General features: G+C 38.3%; 1 protein-coding gene across 1 annotated transcript in view; it reads left to right on the forward strand.

Moving 5' to 3' along the window:
- The window catches only part of POLQ (DNA polymerase theta), a 51289-nt gene that overhangs the window by 2660 nt on the left and 29138 nt on the right, over positions 1 to 19491 (forward strand). The window contains exons 3-13 of the mRNA XM_058840565.1: positions 356 to 538; positions 1229 to 1359; positions 2745 to 2901; positions 6837 to 6945; positions 9593 to 9812; positions 11685 to 11829; positions 11927 to 12073; positions 13112 to 13324; positions 16564 to 16706; positions 17976 to 18174; positions 18723 to 18865. Of these exons, the coding sequence (XP_058696548.1) occupies positions 356 to 538; positions 1229 to 1359; positions 2745 to 2901; positions 6837 to 6945; positions 9593 to 9812; positions 11685 to 11829; positions 11927 to 12073; positions 13112 to 13324; positions 16564 to 16706; positions 17976 to 18174; positions 18723 to 18865 (1790 nt within the window). The remainder of the gene's footprint in view (positions 1 to 355; positions 539 to 1228; positions 1360 to 2744; positions 2902 to 6836; positions 6946 to 9592; positions 9813 to 11684; positions 11830 to 11926; positions 12074 to 13111; positions 13325 to 16563; positions 16707 to 17975; positions 18175 to 18722; positions 18866 to 19491) is intronic.

The raw sequence follows: 19491 nt of genomic DNA on the forward strand, positions 1-19491 counted from the left end.
AATACACTGCAATGCTGTTACATTAATCAGTGCTGAAGCTGTCTTTGAGTATGTATTTGGCAATGGCTGCTCTGTCTCAAAAGCAAATACCAGAGCAAGAGTTTGGTGAAGGAATTAACTGAATGTAGAAAATCTTACAGGAGGAAAAATTGAAAAAAAGATGTCAGAAGATAAGAAAAACAGTGAACCATCTGCATAAAATACTGAAAAATATAGGGAAGATAGTTTATTGCCTTTTCTTGTAATACAGAGGTTTGTAGAGAAGTTTGACATTTATGTGTATAACCTAAGTGACCTCAGATGGAAAGATGATACTTGACTTTTTAAATTTTATTTTTATTTTCTCCTTCCAAAGGGCAATATCAGCAGGTAAATGTTCCTGAAGACCAAGCAGACAAGTTGCTCCTTGCAAGCTGGGGTCTCCCCAAAGCGGTTCTGGACAAATACCACAGTCTGGGAGTAGTGCAGATGTTTGAATGGCAAGCAGAATGCCTGATGCTTGGACAAGTTCTGGAAGGGAAGAACCTCGTTTACTCAGGTATGCAAACACCTGACAAGACATTTACAAGGACTTGTTGATGCTGAAACATTTGGATCTGGCAGCTAGAAAGGCTGAGATCCTCTTCTGGAGATGTCTTAAGATCTGTCCCATTGCTGTACCTCAAACTTGACTTAATGGTCTCCTTTCCAGATGTGAAGAGGGACTTTTTGCTCCAGTTTCTCTGTTAAAGTTCCTTTAGAAACTGATAATTAAGAGTCAGCTAATGGTGACTCTTTCTTATTACAGACTGCCAGCTAGAAACTGAATGATAACAACAATTGAAGATATACATACTTCTGAGAATATTATTTGCTATTAGTTTTTTTCAGTCCATTTATCATTTCTGATCACGTATGGTGTGTGGGGTGTTTGCGCAGAAGGGTAAGTAATGCAGAAGGAGAAGTAGGACTGGTGGACTAGAAATCTGTAGGAAATGACAATTGGTTGTCTAACTTTCATAGGAAAAAGGTTCTGGAGCAGCACTGAAGAACTTAGAAGAGAGGTGGGTGATTTTTAGTCTTCTTGACTGCAAATGTGGTTGTGGGTGAGAGATATCAGCTGAAGAGTTGCACCCCAAGTTCTCCAGTAACTACTTTCTGTGCTAGATTTGTGATGCTTGTTCTTTGGATTTATTTTTTAAACTTAAAAAATTAATTAACTACCCCCCCTTTTTTTTTTTTTTTCAAGCTCCTACCAGTGCTGGAAAGACTCTTGTTGCAGAATTGCTTATTTTGAAGCGAGTCCTGGAGACTCGTAAGAAGGCTCTTCTCATCCTTCCCTTTGTTTCTGTGGCCAAGGAGAAGAAATGTTACCTGCAGGTAAGTAGCATTCAAGGAGGGTAAATTTATGGGTAGTAGTTGTTGGGTCACATTTTTTAAACAGAAATGCAAAAACATGGATTTTGGGAGGAAAAAAAATTCCAGAGTTTTTTCAAAAAGAAGTTGTAGATAATTTAAAACTTGCTCTAAGTTGGAGATAAAAAAAGAAACTTTTAGTCAAAAAGGTAAACTTAGAAAAAATTTATGGAGTCAATTAAAACATTTTATTTCAGCTTTGACTTTTAAAGCATTGTTAATTGCATTTATTCACTGATTTGATAATATACAAAATTTAAATGGAGTGTCTAATAAAAGACTGTGTTAAGAAAAGTACAAAGGGAAGGTGTAAATGTTATCTTAAGGATATAAGTATATTTTAGCTTTCCTTGGAGTATTCCATGACAATTTTGTGGATTTGATTTCACTTTGACTTTGCTATTTTTTTTTTTCTGCCAGAATATGGTTATGTCTTGGCTTCCTTGCCCCAGCTATTTAAAAAATAAAATTACAGTGAGAACGTTCTTCAAGACATAAATACTTTTTTTTGAAAGACTTCCATATCAAATGTTGTTGCCATTAGGTAATGACAATGACTAAAACCACATCCAAACCCAGCAGGAATTTTTGTTATAGTTTCTAGCAGTTAAGACAGTTTGGTTGTTCATTAACTGAGATGGTATCTTAATGTTTCAAATTGTTAGCGATTCCTACAAACTAAGTGCAGTCTTTGTACTGATTTATAATGGAGACATGTTTTTGCTTTAATCTTCTAAAACTGGAAGATGATCAGTGCTCTCTTCTGCTACTCGTGGCATGAGGTTTGGCCATAGCTCCACATACTTGAACTCAAAGGGTGACCTGTGAGGTCCAAATATTTGTATCTTTTGTTAATGCAGTGTGGGATGTATCATAACTTTGGCACTGCAGTAAGGAGACCTGGAAGAGAAGTTAGTGTTTCTTGGCTTTCAGTGTGAGATGTGTCATCACTATATTTGGAGTTTCATGTTTGGCTTTTGCCCAGGATTTCTCAAGTGGAAGGTGTCTTTGTACATAAGCCACTGATGTTATAGACTGTCACACTGCATGTTCCCTAACATTTTTAATATTAAATCTTCTTATACAAAGCAGTGGTCCTCATCTTTTACTCAGTTATGTACACTGTCTTGTAATATGTACCGTGTGGCTTCTGCTTTGGAAATGAAAAATGACAGTGGGAAAAAGAAGTGTCACTAACTGTCTGAGATATGGCTTTAATATGATTAGTTGGCATTAAAAGTACTAGAAATTGTAGATGTAGAGTGCAGGCTTTTATGTGATTCCAGCAGGCATTGGTCTAAATTCAGAGTTATAACCTTGGCATGATGTTCTGTATCCTTGGAAAACAGGCCTTGTTTCAGGAGGTGGATGTGAGAGTTGAAGGCTACATGGGAAGCATGGCTCCTGTTGGACGTTTCTCTGCTCTGGATGTTGCTGTCTGCACCATTGAGAAAGCCAATGGACTAATCAATAGACTCATAGAAGAAAACAAAATGGACTCACTGGGTAAAATACTACTGCTTGACCATTGTGGGGTTTGCATATTCTGAGTACATGTGAAATCTTGGGATATTTCAAATTTTCTGAGTTCTGTATGTGACAGACGTACCATATGGGACTATGCAGCAATTTTCTTCTTCCAGAGAACCTCTTATTTGGATTTAGGAGGACAGTCATCCCTGTTCCACGTAGCTCAGCAGCTGGGATGAGTAGGTAGAAGCTACAGGCTTTAGTTTGTCTCAAATGGATGGCAAGCTGCATTTAACTATGATTCCCATAGCTAGGAACTGTTCTCTAGTTAATAAAACTGAATTAAAGTTCTGAGATAAGTTTGAGTTCAGGAATGTATTATGTTCGTTTGTTTTAGACAGAGATTGTGGAATCTAAGCTCTATCTTCATGTAGCTTGAGGAAGAGAAGGAATTACATTCTGTGCTCATCTGGATCCAGATAAGCGGAATGAATACATAGTGCTCCTCTGGGTGGGCATGGTGACTGGGAGGGCTGTGCCATTCATTTCTGTCTTGTTTGCTCAAAAACCCTCTGTCCTTGTAGCACTGGCTTCTGGGTCACTGTGGCCCTGATGGCCACTAGATAATGAAAGTATTCATTAAGTATTGGGAAAGAGATAAAATCTGAAGAAGCCCAATGTGTCCGTGTACACCTGGAGAGAGAGACGTGCTTTCCTGGTCCAATCAGAAGTTTGTTATTCTCTTTTTCTTCTCAAGAAAGCTATACCCAGTTGTGTTTTATCCAGCAACCCTTTCCATCTTCACTCTGTCCTGTAACATAGCTGGTTGCTATTTTAAGAATATAAAAATTGCAAAAATAGATGAGGATCGAAGTACTCTGAGACCTCCACCTTTGAAACTGCTGTTCTGTGTGCATCTGGTATCATAATATTCTGCTGCATTGTGTACGAGAAGAGCTTTTTAGAGAGAAAATGGGAAATAAAACCTTGCAGTTTTTTTCAGAATGTGAGATCATGGGATAACACATTCAAGCCTGGATCTATAGGGGCTGAATCACCATGAATGCTTTAGAGACTGGCAGTGGGCTGGAAGATGAGTGGGTGACTGCTGTGCAGCATTTTAAGCTCATTCAAATGAAGACTCCTGCAGTCCAGCTTGATTCTTGAATGTATATCTTCAATCCCTTCACTTGGAGGAAAACCTGTTATTTATTTCAATATATGGCTACTTGGTTTAAGGTTTTTTTGCTTGTTTAAACTAGGGTTATTTGATCCCATGTCACCACACTATACAAGCTGTACTGCCAACACAAGGCAGACAGTGGGGTCAGGATAAGCAACTTTATGTTGGCTTGTGTGCCTTGGAAGCATATTCAGTATATTGAAATGTGTTGTTTAATGATATCATCTTTCAGAAGCTAGAGACACAGCGAATCCCTCTGGTTGGAACCTCCATTTCATCCCTACATGTTGTTGCACTTTCACAGATGAATGTACTTGAAAAGAGTAATTTAAATATAAGCAGCCAAGTGACTACAAGATTTGAGTTTGAATATGTGTTCTCAATACCAATACCTCCTTAAAGCATCATGTTTTTCTTTCACCATTTGAAAGTACCTCTGCTGCAAGCCTCCATTTCCCTTATGCCCCAATATGGCCATATAACAGAAATAAGGGTAAAATGCTTTTTTTTTTTCTTTATATGCTTCTCTCACATTAATTTTTAAATTAAAATTGATTTTAAAAAGTCATCTTATGTAAGAAATGGACAAGTTTTCTGTTTGGAGGTAAATTTTCATAAAAAGCTGTAAAATATGGGTATGAACTGAAAATGCCACTTTAGCTGTCACCCAAAGCAAGTTTGTCTGAAACTGCAAGATTGTACCTTGTCTTCTAATTAATTCTGAATTTAGACCAGTTTGTAACAAGGGTGTTTTATCTTTTGAGAAGAATTATTGGGAGATGACTGCAGTCCTGGCTGGATTCCATCTCAAGCTTGAGCTATTCCTTTTGTTGATGTCAACCCCATGCTGATAGCTCACGTTGCCTTTGGAAATCGTTGAAAGAAATTCAAATTCTCTGCTTGCCAGAGCTCTCTTTGCTGTATGAAGCAGTTAAAAGCAGTGTTGTGTTGCTAATTATTATATAACAGTTTAGAACATCCAGGTACACAGGAGATGATCTTCCTCTTGTTCAGCCTCTTGACACTGATGCTAAAGAAATTTTTGGAAAAATGATTAGAGAAGAATCTGCTGCTTTCTCAGTGTGTCAGCTGGGAATGGATTTGTAATGTGGTGTTGTGATACTTGTTTCTTAATTTCAACTTGAAATTAAAATGTTACTAGTTTAATTAAAAAAAAATCAAGTCCTCCTTGCTTGTCATTCAGAACTTTTCAGATTTAAACAGGATGGGGAATTAAAACAACCTAGTTATTCTACAGTAAACATGTCTGGTAGCTCTCAGGTACTTTTTTTTAGTAGGTTTTTTTTCAGCTGTCTTCTAGGTCCACACCTAATTTGCAGAGAGAAATAGCAGACTGAGTCTAGCCTCATTTTCAGTACCTATATAGTATGATGAAGGTCTGAAGTGACTTGTATGGATTTTACTTTGGTAGGTATCTGATTAAACTGTCCTGTCTCGGCTCTGGAGGAATTGAGACAGTTTGTTTTATAGGGAAGCAGGAAGAAGCTTTTTCTGGTACCTGAACAAATATGTATTTGGTGACCAATGAATTGCCATTTTTTATAAGCAAGAACAGAATAGAGGAAGTACAGGAAGACAGAGGAGCTGGATGGGTGGGAGTTTGTAAAAGAGGCTGATGAAGCAGTGCAGCACTCTTTTCTAACTTAAGTGGCTTGAAAGAGAAGGAGGGAGAAAACAGACGGAGAGAGAAGGAACATATGTAGGAAGGAGAGAAAAAAAAGAGAAGGAAAAATAGCATTGAGACAGATAATATAAGGTCACATTTGCCCTTAAGCTCCTGCTATTTTAGCCACACCACAAAGATATTACATAGCTGCACCAAAGAGGAAAAAAATTCCACAGCAGCTAATGAAGCGTGGTGTCCTCTGTGCCCTGCTTTTTTTGTTTAACCTTCCTTTATCCTACTCCATATCCCTGGGACCCTGTCAGCTGGCCAGAAAGGCTATATACTGCTGCTGGGATATGTGCAGGAGTGCACTGGGTGCCTGAGTAATAGTGGCTCTGTGTTTTCTCCTCAGGGAACACCCTAGTCTGGTCTGTTGCCTCCAGCTGCTGATATTCAGAAGCCTTTTTAGACATTATTCTGTTAGATATTTCTACATACCTTAAAAATTTGATGGAAGTGCTTAACAGATTAAAAAGTCCTTGGCAGGAGGTAGGAGGGCAACAAAACTGTCACGTATGGATTTTTTTTTCATTAGAAAGCCAAAGGTAGATAGTAGAGCTCATTCAGGTTTGGTTAATGAAAAACAATTTAATAGGAAGCAGACTCTGTCAGTGTAATTACATCTGCTCTTGTTTTTTGTCTGACATTACTGCATTAGTAAAAAATGATGTTTTTAACTAAGACAGTGATGTTGACAAAATTTTTGACTAGCTCATTTGGGTGCTGGAATTTTCCTTTCCAGGTACTCTGAAGCCTGAGGGTTTTTCCTTGCAAGGGGATTACAGTATAGATGCTGCAATACTGTTTTGTGTGGTGTCCAGTCTAAGAACTCAACCCATTTATTTTTATTTTATTTTTATTTTATTTTTTAAAAGCTGATTTTGTGTGTGTATGTGTGGTTGTGGTGGATGTGAAATGTCATAACACTGGTCATGATTTGTCTCTGTCAGTGACAGAAAGAAGCCATTGTGGTGTTGGTAAGCATAGATGGATTTGTGAATATAAATTTCAGTCCATTCATGTGGAATGTGAAAGGATTGAGGGTATTTGTTCTTCATGTGGAGGTTTGTGAGATATGACCTGAGTGCTTTTCTTTATCAGGAGTGGTGGTTGTGGATGAGTTACACATGTTGGGAGACTCTCATCGGGGATATCTGCTGGAACTCCTTCTGACCAAAGTGAGATATGTTACGGAGAAGGTAGCAAAAAGGTGAGTAGACTGAGATGTTTGTTTTCTAATGCTAAATAATTGATGACTCTAAGTATTTGTTCTCTGTGTGAATGGAAATTTGGGTTAGCTCCAAGGTTTTTATGAGAGTGATGACCTGGACTAATTATTAAGATCTCATCATAGCACTTTTCAGGGGCCTGCCATTGTAGTTAAACCCTCTTTTCCTCATGGTTTTCCATTTGTGTGCTACCATGGGATTTATCCTCTCAGGAGAAGAAGTAAGGCTGAAGCTTTCATTTACTTCTTTAGCCTATTTTTTTTTTTTTTAAGTTTGGACTTTTTTAGAACAGTTTTGCTAGCAGATTTGCCCTGCCTAATTTTTCAGTTCTTCATGGAATGGTGTAATTATCCTACTGGAATGCTCTGGTGTGTGGTTGAAGAGTGGGCATGCTGTTAACTTGTGCATGGTGAATTGATCAGAAGACTTAGAGGGTATGTCAGTAGTCTGCTTAGTTAGCACTGCTCAGGATGAGCTCTGCTTTTGCTTGAAACATGGGATAGTCTAGTGGTTGCATGTTTTCTTGCCTTTAGCACAAGTGATTGTGACACTGGAGAATTGATAAGATGTTTGAGAAGACCTCTAGAAGCTTTTAAGAATTCAGTATCTAGATCCTCAGCACCAAATTGTCCAGCTGCTCCATAGTGCCCAAACATAGAAAAAAGGAAATGGAGGAGGTGGTGTAGCCTTAATCTTTATTGGTGGTGTTGAGAGAAGAGTCAAAATCAACTGTTTCCTTAGCACAGAAAGATTTTGCTGGTTTCCTCTGCTGCTTCTTAACCTGTGAGTTGTACCACTGCTGGACTAAGCAGAGACCATCTATTTAGGTCTGGGGGAGCTGCCATTTCTACACTGTCTCTCCACTGGCCATTTCACCCAGTATTTCCCATCATGATTTCCAGGAGCCAGCAGTGTTCTCGATCTAATCACATCTGACTTCTCATATTCTCCCCGTAAATCCTGGAAGCCAGTACACTTTGGCGCAGTGTGAGTGACTTTGCCACTCTTTTTCTCATGGTTTATCAGGTTGCTGCAGCACAGGTGCAGGCCCACCCTCTGCTTTACTCCCCTGCACTGAGGAAGCAGGAAGGAGAAAACTTCCTGCCAAGGGAAAACTTGCCAGGGGAAAAAAGTACAGGTGCATCAAAGAATGTCCCTGGGAAGACACAGTGTTTCAGCTTTCACCATGCAGGCATGCTAAGGCCCAGATTCTCCATCTCTCTGTCAGGATCAAGGTGACAGTGGTATCCTGTACCACTTCCTGACATGAAGGAAGAGGCTTCTATTTTTATTTTGGAATCCACTGGATTCCTGGAGCTGAAGACCACATTTTCTCTCAGATGTCCTTCTAAGTCAGTGTTTTGGGTTTTCTTTCCTCTCTGTTATTTAATGAGCTTATATAAAATCTTTAAACACTGTCCAGTCTGGCCAGTTATCAGAATGATCAGTGCCTGTCCCACAGAAGTACACTGAAGTGTGTCTTCACAGCAAGAAAATGTTCTCAGATGGCCATTGCCTGTGTGGGTGTCCATGCTTCTCCCACGAGGCTTTTCCAGACTCAGACAAAATTCTGCAGCCGATTTTTCTCCTCTTTAGTCAACTAGTGTGTTGTAGAGCTGGAATGTTTTTAATCCTTGGAGGTCAAAAGTTGCTTTAAGGAGGAAAAAATTTCTGTAGAGACAAAAATCTGTAACTTTGATGCTGAAGCTGTACTTGCAAATGCTTGAAGAGCTTGGATAACAGAGTCTGCCTCTCCCCAACTTCCTTATTTCTGTCTCATCAGTGACTGAACTTTTATACTAGAGCTTCTGGGTAATCTTGTTTTCTCTGTTTTGTCTTTGCCAGGATTACCAGGGTCTTCTAAGAAGATTCGGGTTATTTCTGAGCTCTCAGTGATTTTTTCAGATTTTTTCATTTTTTTAAAGTCTTGATTTGTAGCTCAGTGCAATGCAAATAAGTACTTTTCAAACACAAGCTTAGAAGCATAAAAAACCCCTTCTATTATATGGATGTAAAAGCCTGAATTAAAATCTAAATTTGGGTATCTAAATTAACAGTTTGTGTTGTCAGGTTTGTTAGGAGTCCATTACTTCTCACTGTCTTTAGTGAAAGCTGCTGTTCAGCATTTTAGGAACAGAAGCTACTTGCTTCTTTGCTGTACTTAGGGTTTTGGTTCCCAGATCTAGAAAGACATTAATCTAATATTATTTGTCCTGGAATGGAAACAAATAGAAGTGTTTTAATTAAGGTATTTAAACTTAGAAAGATTGCAATGGAGATTGAGCCTTTCCTTTATTTACATGTTTTTGTTAGTGGCAAGGAACTAGCTGATCTTTGCATTTGTTTTCAGTCTCTCCAAATATGCAGTCAATTTATACCTGTTGGCTGCCTAAAGAAGGTAAAGGTTTTTCAGTTCAAATTGATTAAAAGCTGAATTATCTTGTTACCAGTGCATAACCTGATGTGTTTTCTTAGAGCATGGCTTCTTTCTTTGTCAAGAAGTTGAAAAATTAGCTTTGCACTTGAGAAGCTGTAAGAAAGTATGTCAAACTGGTTTTTCTGAATTCCATTTTCCTGAATGGTAGCCTGTGTTGTCACTAACTTTCATTTTCTTTTAACCACTTCCAGACACACAAAGAGCACCAGTCCTGCTTTTGGTGGGATACAGATAGTAGGCATGAGTGCTACCCTCCCTAACCTGGGGCTCCTGGCCTCATGGTTAGATGCAGAGCTGTACTGTACAGATTTCCGCCCTGTGCCTCTCAAGGAGTGGGTGAAAATTGGCAGCAACATATATGACTCCTCCATGAATTTAGTCCGAGAATTCCAGCCCAAGCTGCAACTGAAGGTAACAAAACTCTGAGCAGTGGCTTTGAAATAACACCTTTTGTAGTGCTAAAGTTAAAAAGTCAGTTTCTGGTATGTTTTTATTTATTTTTAAATAGATGACATTGACAACTTCATCTTTACTTCATAGATTCATGCTCAAACTGAGAATAAAATTGGTATTTTTGTCTTCTACTGACTTAAACAAAAAAACCCCAAAATACACACTCATGAAGGTCTTGAAGATTCTTGAATCTGACTTGAAGACAGAGTTGACTTTGCAGTGATGTTGTTTCTGAGTACTTGACAGGTATAAAAAGTTTATTCTCCCCTTACCCACCACTCTGTCTTGTGTGTGGAAATCTACTTCCTTTCATAAATGTAGGTAAGTATTTCCTGCTTAGGCCAAGGAATTTGCATTTATAACTGGGAGAAAGTATTTGTATTAAAATCTGGCAATGAACCTGCTTATGTTCACCTGCTAAATGACTAACTTTGACACTGATTAGAAGGCAGATGTCCATCCTAATTCTTCTGAATCTGTTTTCAGTAGTTAGTCCTTTTGCAAGCTTGAAAAGGATATGGAAAGTTAAGGGTAACATACTATAATTATTTCAAAGAACCACATAAGTAGGAAATTTGAACTCACTATTTGTAGGTCTTTTTCTGTGGAGTCTTTGAAGGGTGAATTCTCTCTGCAGTCCTTTGAACTGCTCTGTGGAATTCTAATGTAGTAGTTGGGCAATATGGGCTGAATGGCAGCAATATTTTGGAAAGTTTTGCACCCCCTTCTTGCTGTGCACAGACATTCTCTTGTCATTACCATGGGGGCACAGCAAGCAAAAATATCCTAGAAACAAAAGGAAATGCTTTTCACTAGCGTATTTGGAACTTAGCTTTTATGTGGTCACATTGAGGAGGTGATATTGCATTTGGATATTTTTGGGGTAGTTGCTTTGGATAGTTACTAAATTAAGCGAGAGAAAGAACTAAACTAGGCTTATGACTCAATGGTTTAAAGGAGTTGGCTTATTTTATAAGACTGGGGGATCTTGGGCTTGAAATCTATCACTGGACCTTCAGACTTCTGTGCCTCAGACTGGACCAATAAAAGGGAACTTGATGACTTCACCACTTCAGATGAATTTGGCTGAATCCTTGCAGAGAAGTTCCTGCCATTGCCCCCCTGTTTTCATTTGCATTTTAGTGCCTTTTATTTTTTGCTGTACGCCTACATTTTTTTCTTCCTCTGTTGGCCTGCTTGCTACAAGAGAATCTGGCATAGCCAAGCATTACAGATCAGTTCAGAGACTCTCTTAGGATCTTAAAACCAAAAAAGCAAGCTGTAAACAGCAGGTTTTTGCATGAACATCTATATAAGTATCCCTAAAAGCCTTCCACTGTGCTCTGAATACTTGCAGTCTGTGGTCAGCAGTGCTTGCTGAGTGCATCTTATTGGGGATGCTTAGACTGCTACAGGTCACACTTTTAGTTCAGACATCCAAGTTAACAAATGTTCCCTAGTTAAAGTAAAGGGGGTTTTCCTTTGGGGCTCTTCCTAGTTCTTTCCCACTGCTGTTGACCATGATGTGGAGATTGCAGTGATTTATTTATGCACTGTGTGGCCTTCATTCAGAAAAATATTTCTGAAAGCAAGATGCGAAACATTACATGTATTCATGGTAGGTCTAGAACTGCCCTCAACAATGTGGTCATACTAGTGCTTGGACTTCATAAAACGAGACAGAAACTAAGGTAACAGTGCTCCATGTTCTTTGTTTTCTTCTCTTTCTGACTGGAAGTAGAAGATTCCTACTGGGATACAAAAGAAGAACAGCATTTACAAACCTCATTCAATCTGAGAGTGCACTGAAAACATTTTATCTCAATTCAGGGAGACGAAGACCATATTGTGAGCCTGTGTTATGAGACTGTTTGTGGTGGCCATTCAGTCCTGCTCTTCTGTCCATCCAAGAACTGGTGTGAGAAACTGGCAGACATCATTGCCAGGGAGTTCTACAGTTTGCAACAAACTGAGAGTAAGAGAAAAGTACTTAATAGAAGACTACAGTATGCACCGTGCCTTTAATGAAAATTAATTTTAGTAGAAACTATAAGAATGTTTTTTCTCTCAAGGTTCTGCAAAAAACTTAGCCCTTGCCCCAGTTGTTGTGGACAGAGAAGGGATCTGTGAGGTCCTGGATCAGTTAAAGCGTTCCATTTCAGGCCTGGATTCTGTGCTCCAGCGTACTTTGCCATGGGGAGTGGCATTTCATCATGCAGGTATTCCTGAATATCTTGGTCTTGAATTCAGTAATGGGTAAGTCATATGGGTTCTTTATGCTGCAGGTATCAGCAGTTTACCAGCTGCTTTTTTTAAGCATTTTGTAGCTTATGAGTAAATAAGCTTTGAGAATCCCACAGTTACAGGCAAATTTGAAATCCTTTTTTTTGTGGCTGAAGACTTTAATTCACAAATTGTTTTGCTAAATCTTCTCTCTGTTGTGTTGGACAGCAACTTCTGGAATACAATTTACCTGGTCTTTTCTTTGTGAAATGCCTGAAAACATAACTGATTTGCAGCTTCAGTATTTTCAAGTTGTTCCTAAAGCTGCCAGAGTACTCCAGAGCAATTTCCCTCAGCTTAATATTGAAATAAATGAGTAAATAGAGGCAGTATAGCAATAAAAATAAAGAACAAACAAGTATGTGCTGTGAACACTTCTGCTTGGATTTTTTATTTCTTACTTAGGTAGGTAATAGAGTATGTCACCTGTTGATTCACTGAGAGAAAAGACTGACTGGGAGAGACAACAGTAGCTATTGCATTGATTATGGAGGAGGAATAATTCCAAATGCTTATGGAATCTGTATTTCTTATATAATGGCCTGAAGCTCTGAAGGTCATGTAGAAAGATACATTCTAGACCTCTAGTGGGAATAATGAAGAAGGAATCCAGGGTCAGGATGGCAGATGAATAAATCCTAGGTCCCTACTGTTTTCTCATTTTTGTTTTATTTCTTTATGTATTCACTTGCAGTGCTTGTAAATATGCAGTAAATAGTTCCTCTTGCTACAATATGTACAAACACCTCAGAAAAGCTCGTGTATTACTGTCAGTTGAATAGTTTAAACTTAATGGTGAAATTTCGCTTCACTTACCGGTCAGAAGTCAACTAAGGTAGTGTTGCAAGTCTAGTTCCTAACACTGAATGGTGAATGTTCATCAAGTTTGTTCTTCCCTTGCTGGACAGCAATATTTTTAGCTCTTAAATTCAGTCTGGCCATCACAGGGGTCACTAAAAGCCACTTCTCCTCAGGTCTGACTTTCGACGAGCGGGACATCATTGAGGGAGCCTTTCGGCAGGGCCTGATCCGAGTGCTGGCAGCGACCTCCACGCTCTCGTCCGGAGTGAACCTGCCCGCGCGCCGCGTCATCATCCGGACACCCACCTTTGGTGGCAGACTGCTGGACATCCTCACCTACAAGCAGATGGCTGGGAGGGCTGGCAGGAAAGGGGTAGACACAGAGGGTAAGCAGAGTCTTTATTGACATTCTGTAGGAGCGATGTTAACTTGATTAAATCCAGGGCAGTACTTTGCAATTAGGGACTAATCATGATGAATTCCTTCGATATTCTGTATGATTAGGTTAATCAAGATGAATTTGTTTGGTATTAATTTGTTTGGTATTAATGGAGTAAAAGTTGTAATTCCCAGGGGTAGTTTTCACTGCCTGAGACTGGCTTTGGTATTTATATGTCAGTTACTTCAGGAACAGGCTGTTTTCTCCTTTGAATTCTTGTTAGCTTCTAAGGCTATGTTGTTCATTCACCTTAATTCTGTGATCCATGGTCACTTGACTAAAGCATTTAGAGTTTCAGTGAGAAAATTTGCAGTGAACTCTCATTGGACAGGCCTAAAATGTAAGAAATGTATTTAAAGTCTACAACCCTAATTTGACAAACTTCTGTTGTCTGAAATTATGATTTAGATTTATTAAACTTCTGCTAAACTTAGCCATCAATTTTATGGATCTTGAAAGTAGTAATGAGACAGAGACAGGGAAATATGAACAATAGTTCACAGATAATGTGTCACCTTCTTGCATACAGTGGCACTGATTGATGTTCAATAAAATAATCCTGCCCCTTATTTTAATTTGCAATGGAAATTTATCTTTGTGGATGATGTTTGCAAAAAGCCACATTATGCAAGCATAAACATAGTAGAAAATAAGAAGTTCAGCAGATGCAGGAAGTGGGATTTGCCCTTCTGATTGTTTGATTGGTGCTTGCTGGAGCCCAATGTAAGCAGACTGTTCTTACATTTAGCTTTCTATTTTTGCCTGAGTAGCATAGCAACAGAGCATTTTGCGACCTATATCTCTGCGAGCTCTCCCTATGCGTTCAAGAAAAGGGCAGCTGCATGCTGGATTTCAAAATTTTCCAGACTTTCTCATTTGACTGTTGCTGGCAGGTGTAAAATTACATTATTCCTTGAAGTTTCTTCTTTTTCTCCTTCAAGTAACAATAATTAGTACCCTTTTTGACAGTTCTGATGTGACTGTGTTGTGCACAGTAAGCAGTTGATTTTATGCTGATGAGCTTCATGAATGTACCATTTTTTTCCACTCCACAGAGTCTTTTGGATGAGAACATAAAGCTATGTTGCCAGCTGCTACTCTGTCACAGAGTAGGGAGACTGGAGGACAGCAACTTCAGCTGGGAAAAAAGCCTTATGTGGATATGAAATTTAGCTGACAGACAGAAGATAAATGCTGTTGGGTTGAATTCCTCCTCCTCTCCCAACATTGTAGTTTTGGATTGTCTTACATATTGATTTTTTAATTTATTTTTCTTGATTTGATGGAAGTTTAAAAATACAATTTTGGAGAGTGAAATTTGTTTCTTTTGCATTCATCAAAACTAACATTCTCCCAAGGAGAAGTAGGTAAAGCTGAACAAAACCTAGAATTTAGTTGGGTCTTTGTTGATTTTAGTAGAGTTTTATGCCTATATATCCAGAGCCTTCTGGTGTTTGTCTAGTCTGATGCTAACTGGACCTCTCCTAGTATTTTCCCCTAGTATCTGAAATGTTCAATAATGGATATTGTTCCTTTTTTTTGTTTATTGTCTACTAGATTGCAGTTATTAGCTTTAAATTATCAGTGGCATCTTGGGAAAGAATACCCCCAAGGCATGTAAAACTGTCAGATAATGTAGAGCTAAGTGGATACCCATCTTCTGTTACATTTTCTTTTAGATATATCACTCTGAAAGAGTCAAAGGGAAGTTTTCAGAGGAAATTTCAGGTCACATCAGAACCAAAATACAAAATGAATAGATGTTCTTTATTGCTAAAATAAAAATAAGCTTTTCTTTCACAAAACAATGCTTTACAGGCAGTTTATCTTACTTACTCCCCAGTTCTGTCAAAAGTACATGGTCAACAGATATCAAAATTTTCACCTGTCAGGATAAAAAAAAATCCAAGACACATCCTCTGAGCATCATTTCATCCTGTAGTTAATTTACATAATTATGTTTAAGCTGTATTTCGTTACTCACCTACACTGCATTTATTTATTCTGTTCATTAAATTTAAGTGCAGTTCTGTTTTCATTACCTCTGGATTTGCTAATTACTGTAGCATTTCCACAGCAACAGTTTTACCCTAAATTAACATTCCCAGGATCATACTAAGATATCCACTACTAAAATTGCCTTCTGTCCAGACTACATGCATTTAAATCTTAAGAAGTTACCATAAATCTATCATGATATTTACTGTACAGCTAATCCAAAACTATTGTTTTCCTCTTAGTCAAAGGCATAATTCTTTTATCATTTGTTGGCAAAGCTTGCAACTAGCTAAGTTGCAAGGTCTTTATATCTAAGGTCTTCCAGTGATCCAGTTTCTCTCTAATAGAGAAATTTTTCTTTGTGGGAAAAATATCTTTTATGTGACCACTGCATTTTCCATGGCTAAGCTGTACTATGATCTCATTAAAGGATTTTACCCATTATTTTCATTTTTTTTTCATGGCTCTGGGATGTTTTTTGTCTCCCACAGAGTTTCAGTAGTTAGAGATTAACTTAACAATGTCTGACAGAGAATTCTAACGTAGGATATATTGAGATATACTTTCAGTGAAAGCCATGCAAGATACTTATGTGTATGTATGTGTAAATGCAGATATATGAAAGTTTAGAGGTTGCATGGTTTCCTGGATCAGTAATTTTGGATTTCTGAATTAGTTATTTCTGAAGTGAAAGCTGATTGACTTAATACAAACTGTCAAAATACTGTGCAGCTTTTATGTTTTCCTCTTACTTTTGAGATTTTTTTCATTTCATTAATGTAATGAAAAAGTCAAATTGATGCCACTGTATATTATAGTTCCCGTCAACTCCAGAACAAGAAACAAGAGAGGTTCAGGAGAAAAGCAGATGCACAGAGAGGCTGTGGAATCTCCTTAGATGACTTGACAAGACCCAGACTAGCTTAATGCAATTTTGAAGCTTGCTCTGCCTTGGTTCTGATGTACTATGCATCTGTGCAGTTCTTACATAGCAATTCATATGCACTGTTTAACGTTGCACTTTTTTTTCTCTTCTTTTGTTACTCAGCTTTTTTGAAAATACTTACAGTTTTCTATTCCAATAATATGTCCTTGTAATTGAACTGTGTGCAGCTGTTATAGTGCTAAGATGCAGTACTAAGGTTATTGTTTTTGTATTTGTTTTGTTTTTCTTTTCTTCTCCAATAGGCGAGAGCATTTTAGTCTGCAAGCCCTCAGAGAGATCAAAAGGTGCTGCTCTGCTTCAGGGATCTCTCAAGCCTGTTTGCAGCTGTTTGCTTAGAAGAGAAGGGGAAGGTGTTGCTTCTAGCATGAAAAGAGCAATACTGGAGGTACAGGACACTCAGAGAGGGATTAGAACTGTGCTTGTACCCTTGGAGGATGGCTTCTTATGTGACACTATCAAATGTTTTCTCTGCACTTCTTTTTCATGTGTTTCCTCCTTTGTCAACCCAGTCATCTTATTTGGGTCTGCCAGCTTGCTTCAATATTCAGCATTTAGCAGGATGTTTCTCTGCTTGCTGCAGATGGGGATGTGAGCACACTCAAAGAAGCTTTGCTATTGCATTTAGATGTACTCAAGCAGCAGGCAGAGCTAAGTGTAATTCTTAAACTTTAGATGTGACCTGACATTCTTAGCTGGAGGATGTTTGTAAATTACTGATTCAGTCCTGTAGGCTGAATTGGACCATAATGACAGTTGTGGAACCTTGTAGGGTCTCTTACTTACCCCCTCAATTTACCTACTTCTTCTGCAAAGGAATGATGGAAATTTTGTGAATACATTTTTGGTGAGCAAACAGGGGTGGTACCCAATTTGCTCTCTCCTCTGTAGGGTTCCTGTAGGAGTAAAAAGGACCGAAAGGATTTTATTCCATGTAGATGAGCTTATATCCTTTTCCAAAGCTACTTTTGGGCTTGAACTTAGATTAGATACAGGACTCTTTAAATATAATTTGTTTGCTATACTTTTACTGTCTTTTGAAAACTTTAGTGATGTTTAGAACTTGGTTGTCCTTCCATAGATTTTGAATTTAAGCAGACCAATGGAATTTCTAAATGCATGTTTCTACATAAGAGTTGTCTAAAAGACAGGGGTTCCTTTAAAGCAAAACCAAAATCCAAGGTGAACAAGATCACTCTCTATCAGGAAAACAATGAAGGGGTACACCATTCATATTTATTAAGAGAAACCTTCAGTATGCTGAATAGCCTTACAAGAATTCCACCTTCATGGTTTGCTTTTTGTAGTCACAAAATTGCAATTTGTGTTCTAACATATTTTAATATTTCACAGTGTTGGCTAAGAAAAATACCTCAGGCTAGTCTCAAATCTAAATTGCTGCTATGTGTATGTCCAGTTTCAAAGTAAAATTTTGCAAATCATTCTTTTCCACAGTTTAATCCTCTTACTTCTACCCAACATGACTGACTTCTTGCCAAGAAAGTCTTTAAAAGTTGGCTGTTGCTTTGCCTCACATTCCCCTCTCTGGGAAAATGGTTCTTTGAAACTGAAATGATGGATCACTCTCTGATTCTCTGATCTGATCTTCTGTGCTACTGCATCTCTGGCAATTTGAACAGGTAGTTTTCTTCAACAGATCATAGTGGGGGGAGTAGCCAACACTCCAGAGGACGTGCAGACCTACGCCTCTTGCACTCTGCTTGCATCCAGCTTGAAGGAAAGCAAGTGGGAAAACGGGCAAGACAAAGCACCAGCTGGACCTATCGAGGCTTGTGTGGCATGGCTGCTGGAAAATGAATTCATTCAGGTTGTGGACTCTGGCAATGATGTGAAAGGTAAAGCTGGTGTTCTTCCCAGTGATTGCAGTTAGTTTTGATTTGCTAACTGAGTAGATGTTCACTGTAAATTAATAGTAAGGACTTATCTGCATTTTTATTTTATTTTAAAGAATTGTGTATCAAAAATTTTCTAGCTTTCTGGAAAGTATCTTGACACCTGCTTTAACATGTTTTGCATGTACATGTTCTTGAAAGGCACATCACATCACCTGCACATCACCTCTAAGACTGATGCATCCTAGTCTACAAATTCCCAAAATATCTTTAAACAAAGCAAACTTTAACCACAGGACTGGTGCATATTAACTGCAGACTTTGATTTTCGTATTTCTAAAGAAGAGAAAAAAGCTAATTTAGACGTAGACAAGGCTAAGCCTGTTATTGTTTCAATTTTTCTGTTTTCAGAATGGAGGCATACACTATTTCTTACTGAAGAATCATCTGTGGAAAGTTAGAAATCTCTCAAATGCAGCACAACCTGAAAATTGTTATAAGCTTGCGCTGAAATGTTTCTCTATGTAATATATATATATTTTTTTTAACAGCAAAGGTTTATCACCCAACACATCTTGGCTCAGCTACTCTTTCCTCTTCTCTTTCACCAACTGAAGCCATGGAAATCTTTGCTGACCTGCAGCGAGCTATGAAAAGCTTTGTTTTGGAGAATGATCTGCATATTGTCTATTTGGTAGGTTCCTCATTCTGTGTCTTGTATTTTCTACTACCAAAACTAAGAGAAGACAGCACAATGCAAAGTTCTTGGCACTCCATGAACACAGATTTGGGTTTTTCCGTGCTTTTCTTAGCTCATCCTTCATGAAGAAAAGCTTCTAAATTGAATGTTCTTCAGAATTGATGTGTTACCATAGTGTCTATTGTGTAGGTAGGTGCTGTGTGCCATTTAACCCCATTGTTGTCCCTCTTGACTTCTTAAGATTTCAGGACTTAATAAGTTTTGAGCATAAGACTATGGTAATTTTTCTGAGGCACTTGAAATGGATGAAACAAAGATTTTTGTACGTGTGTTTGGGATCAGCAGACTTAATTTCACATTACTTTTGGAGGACCAGACAGATGTTGGGCGTTTAGTGTCTATTTTGCTTCCAAAAAGCCTCAGAGAGCCACACCACTTTCTTTCTATGGGTAGGCCTTTCATTGTTTCAGTTACAGTGAAATTCATCCCTGATTTAGTTTACTTGCCTGGTGATACTGCCAGGGCTAAAGGAAGGAGTGTGATAAATCTTGTGAGAGAAGTGTCCCAGAGTGTGTCAAGATTTATGAGCACATACACTTGAAAAGCTGAGCACTGCTATT

The sequence above is a fragment of the Poecile atricapillus genome, chromosome 1 (genome assembly GCF_030490865.1).
Source record: "Poecile atricapillus isolate bPoeAtr1 chromosome 1, bPoeAtr1.hap1, whole genome shotgun sequence".
Classification (NCBI taxonomy): Eukaryota; Metazoa; Chordata; class Aves; order Passeriformes; family Paridae; genus Poecile; species Poecile atricapillus.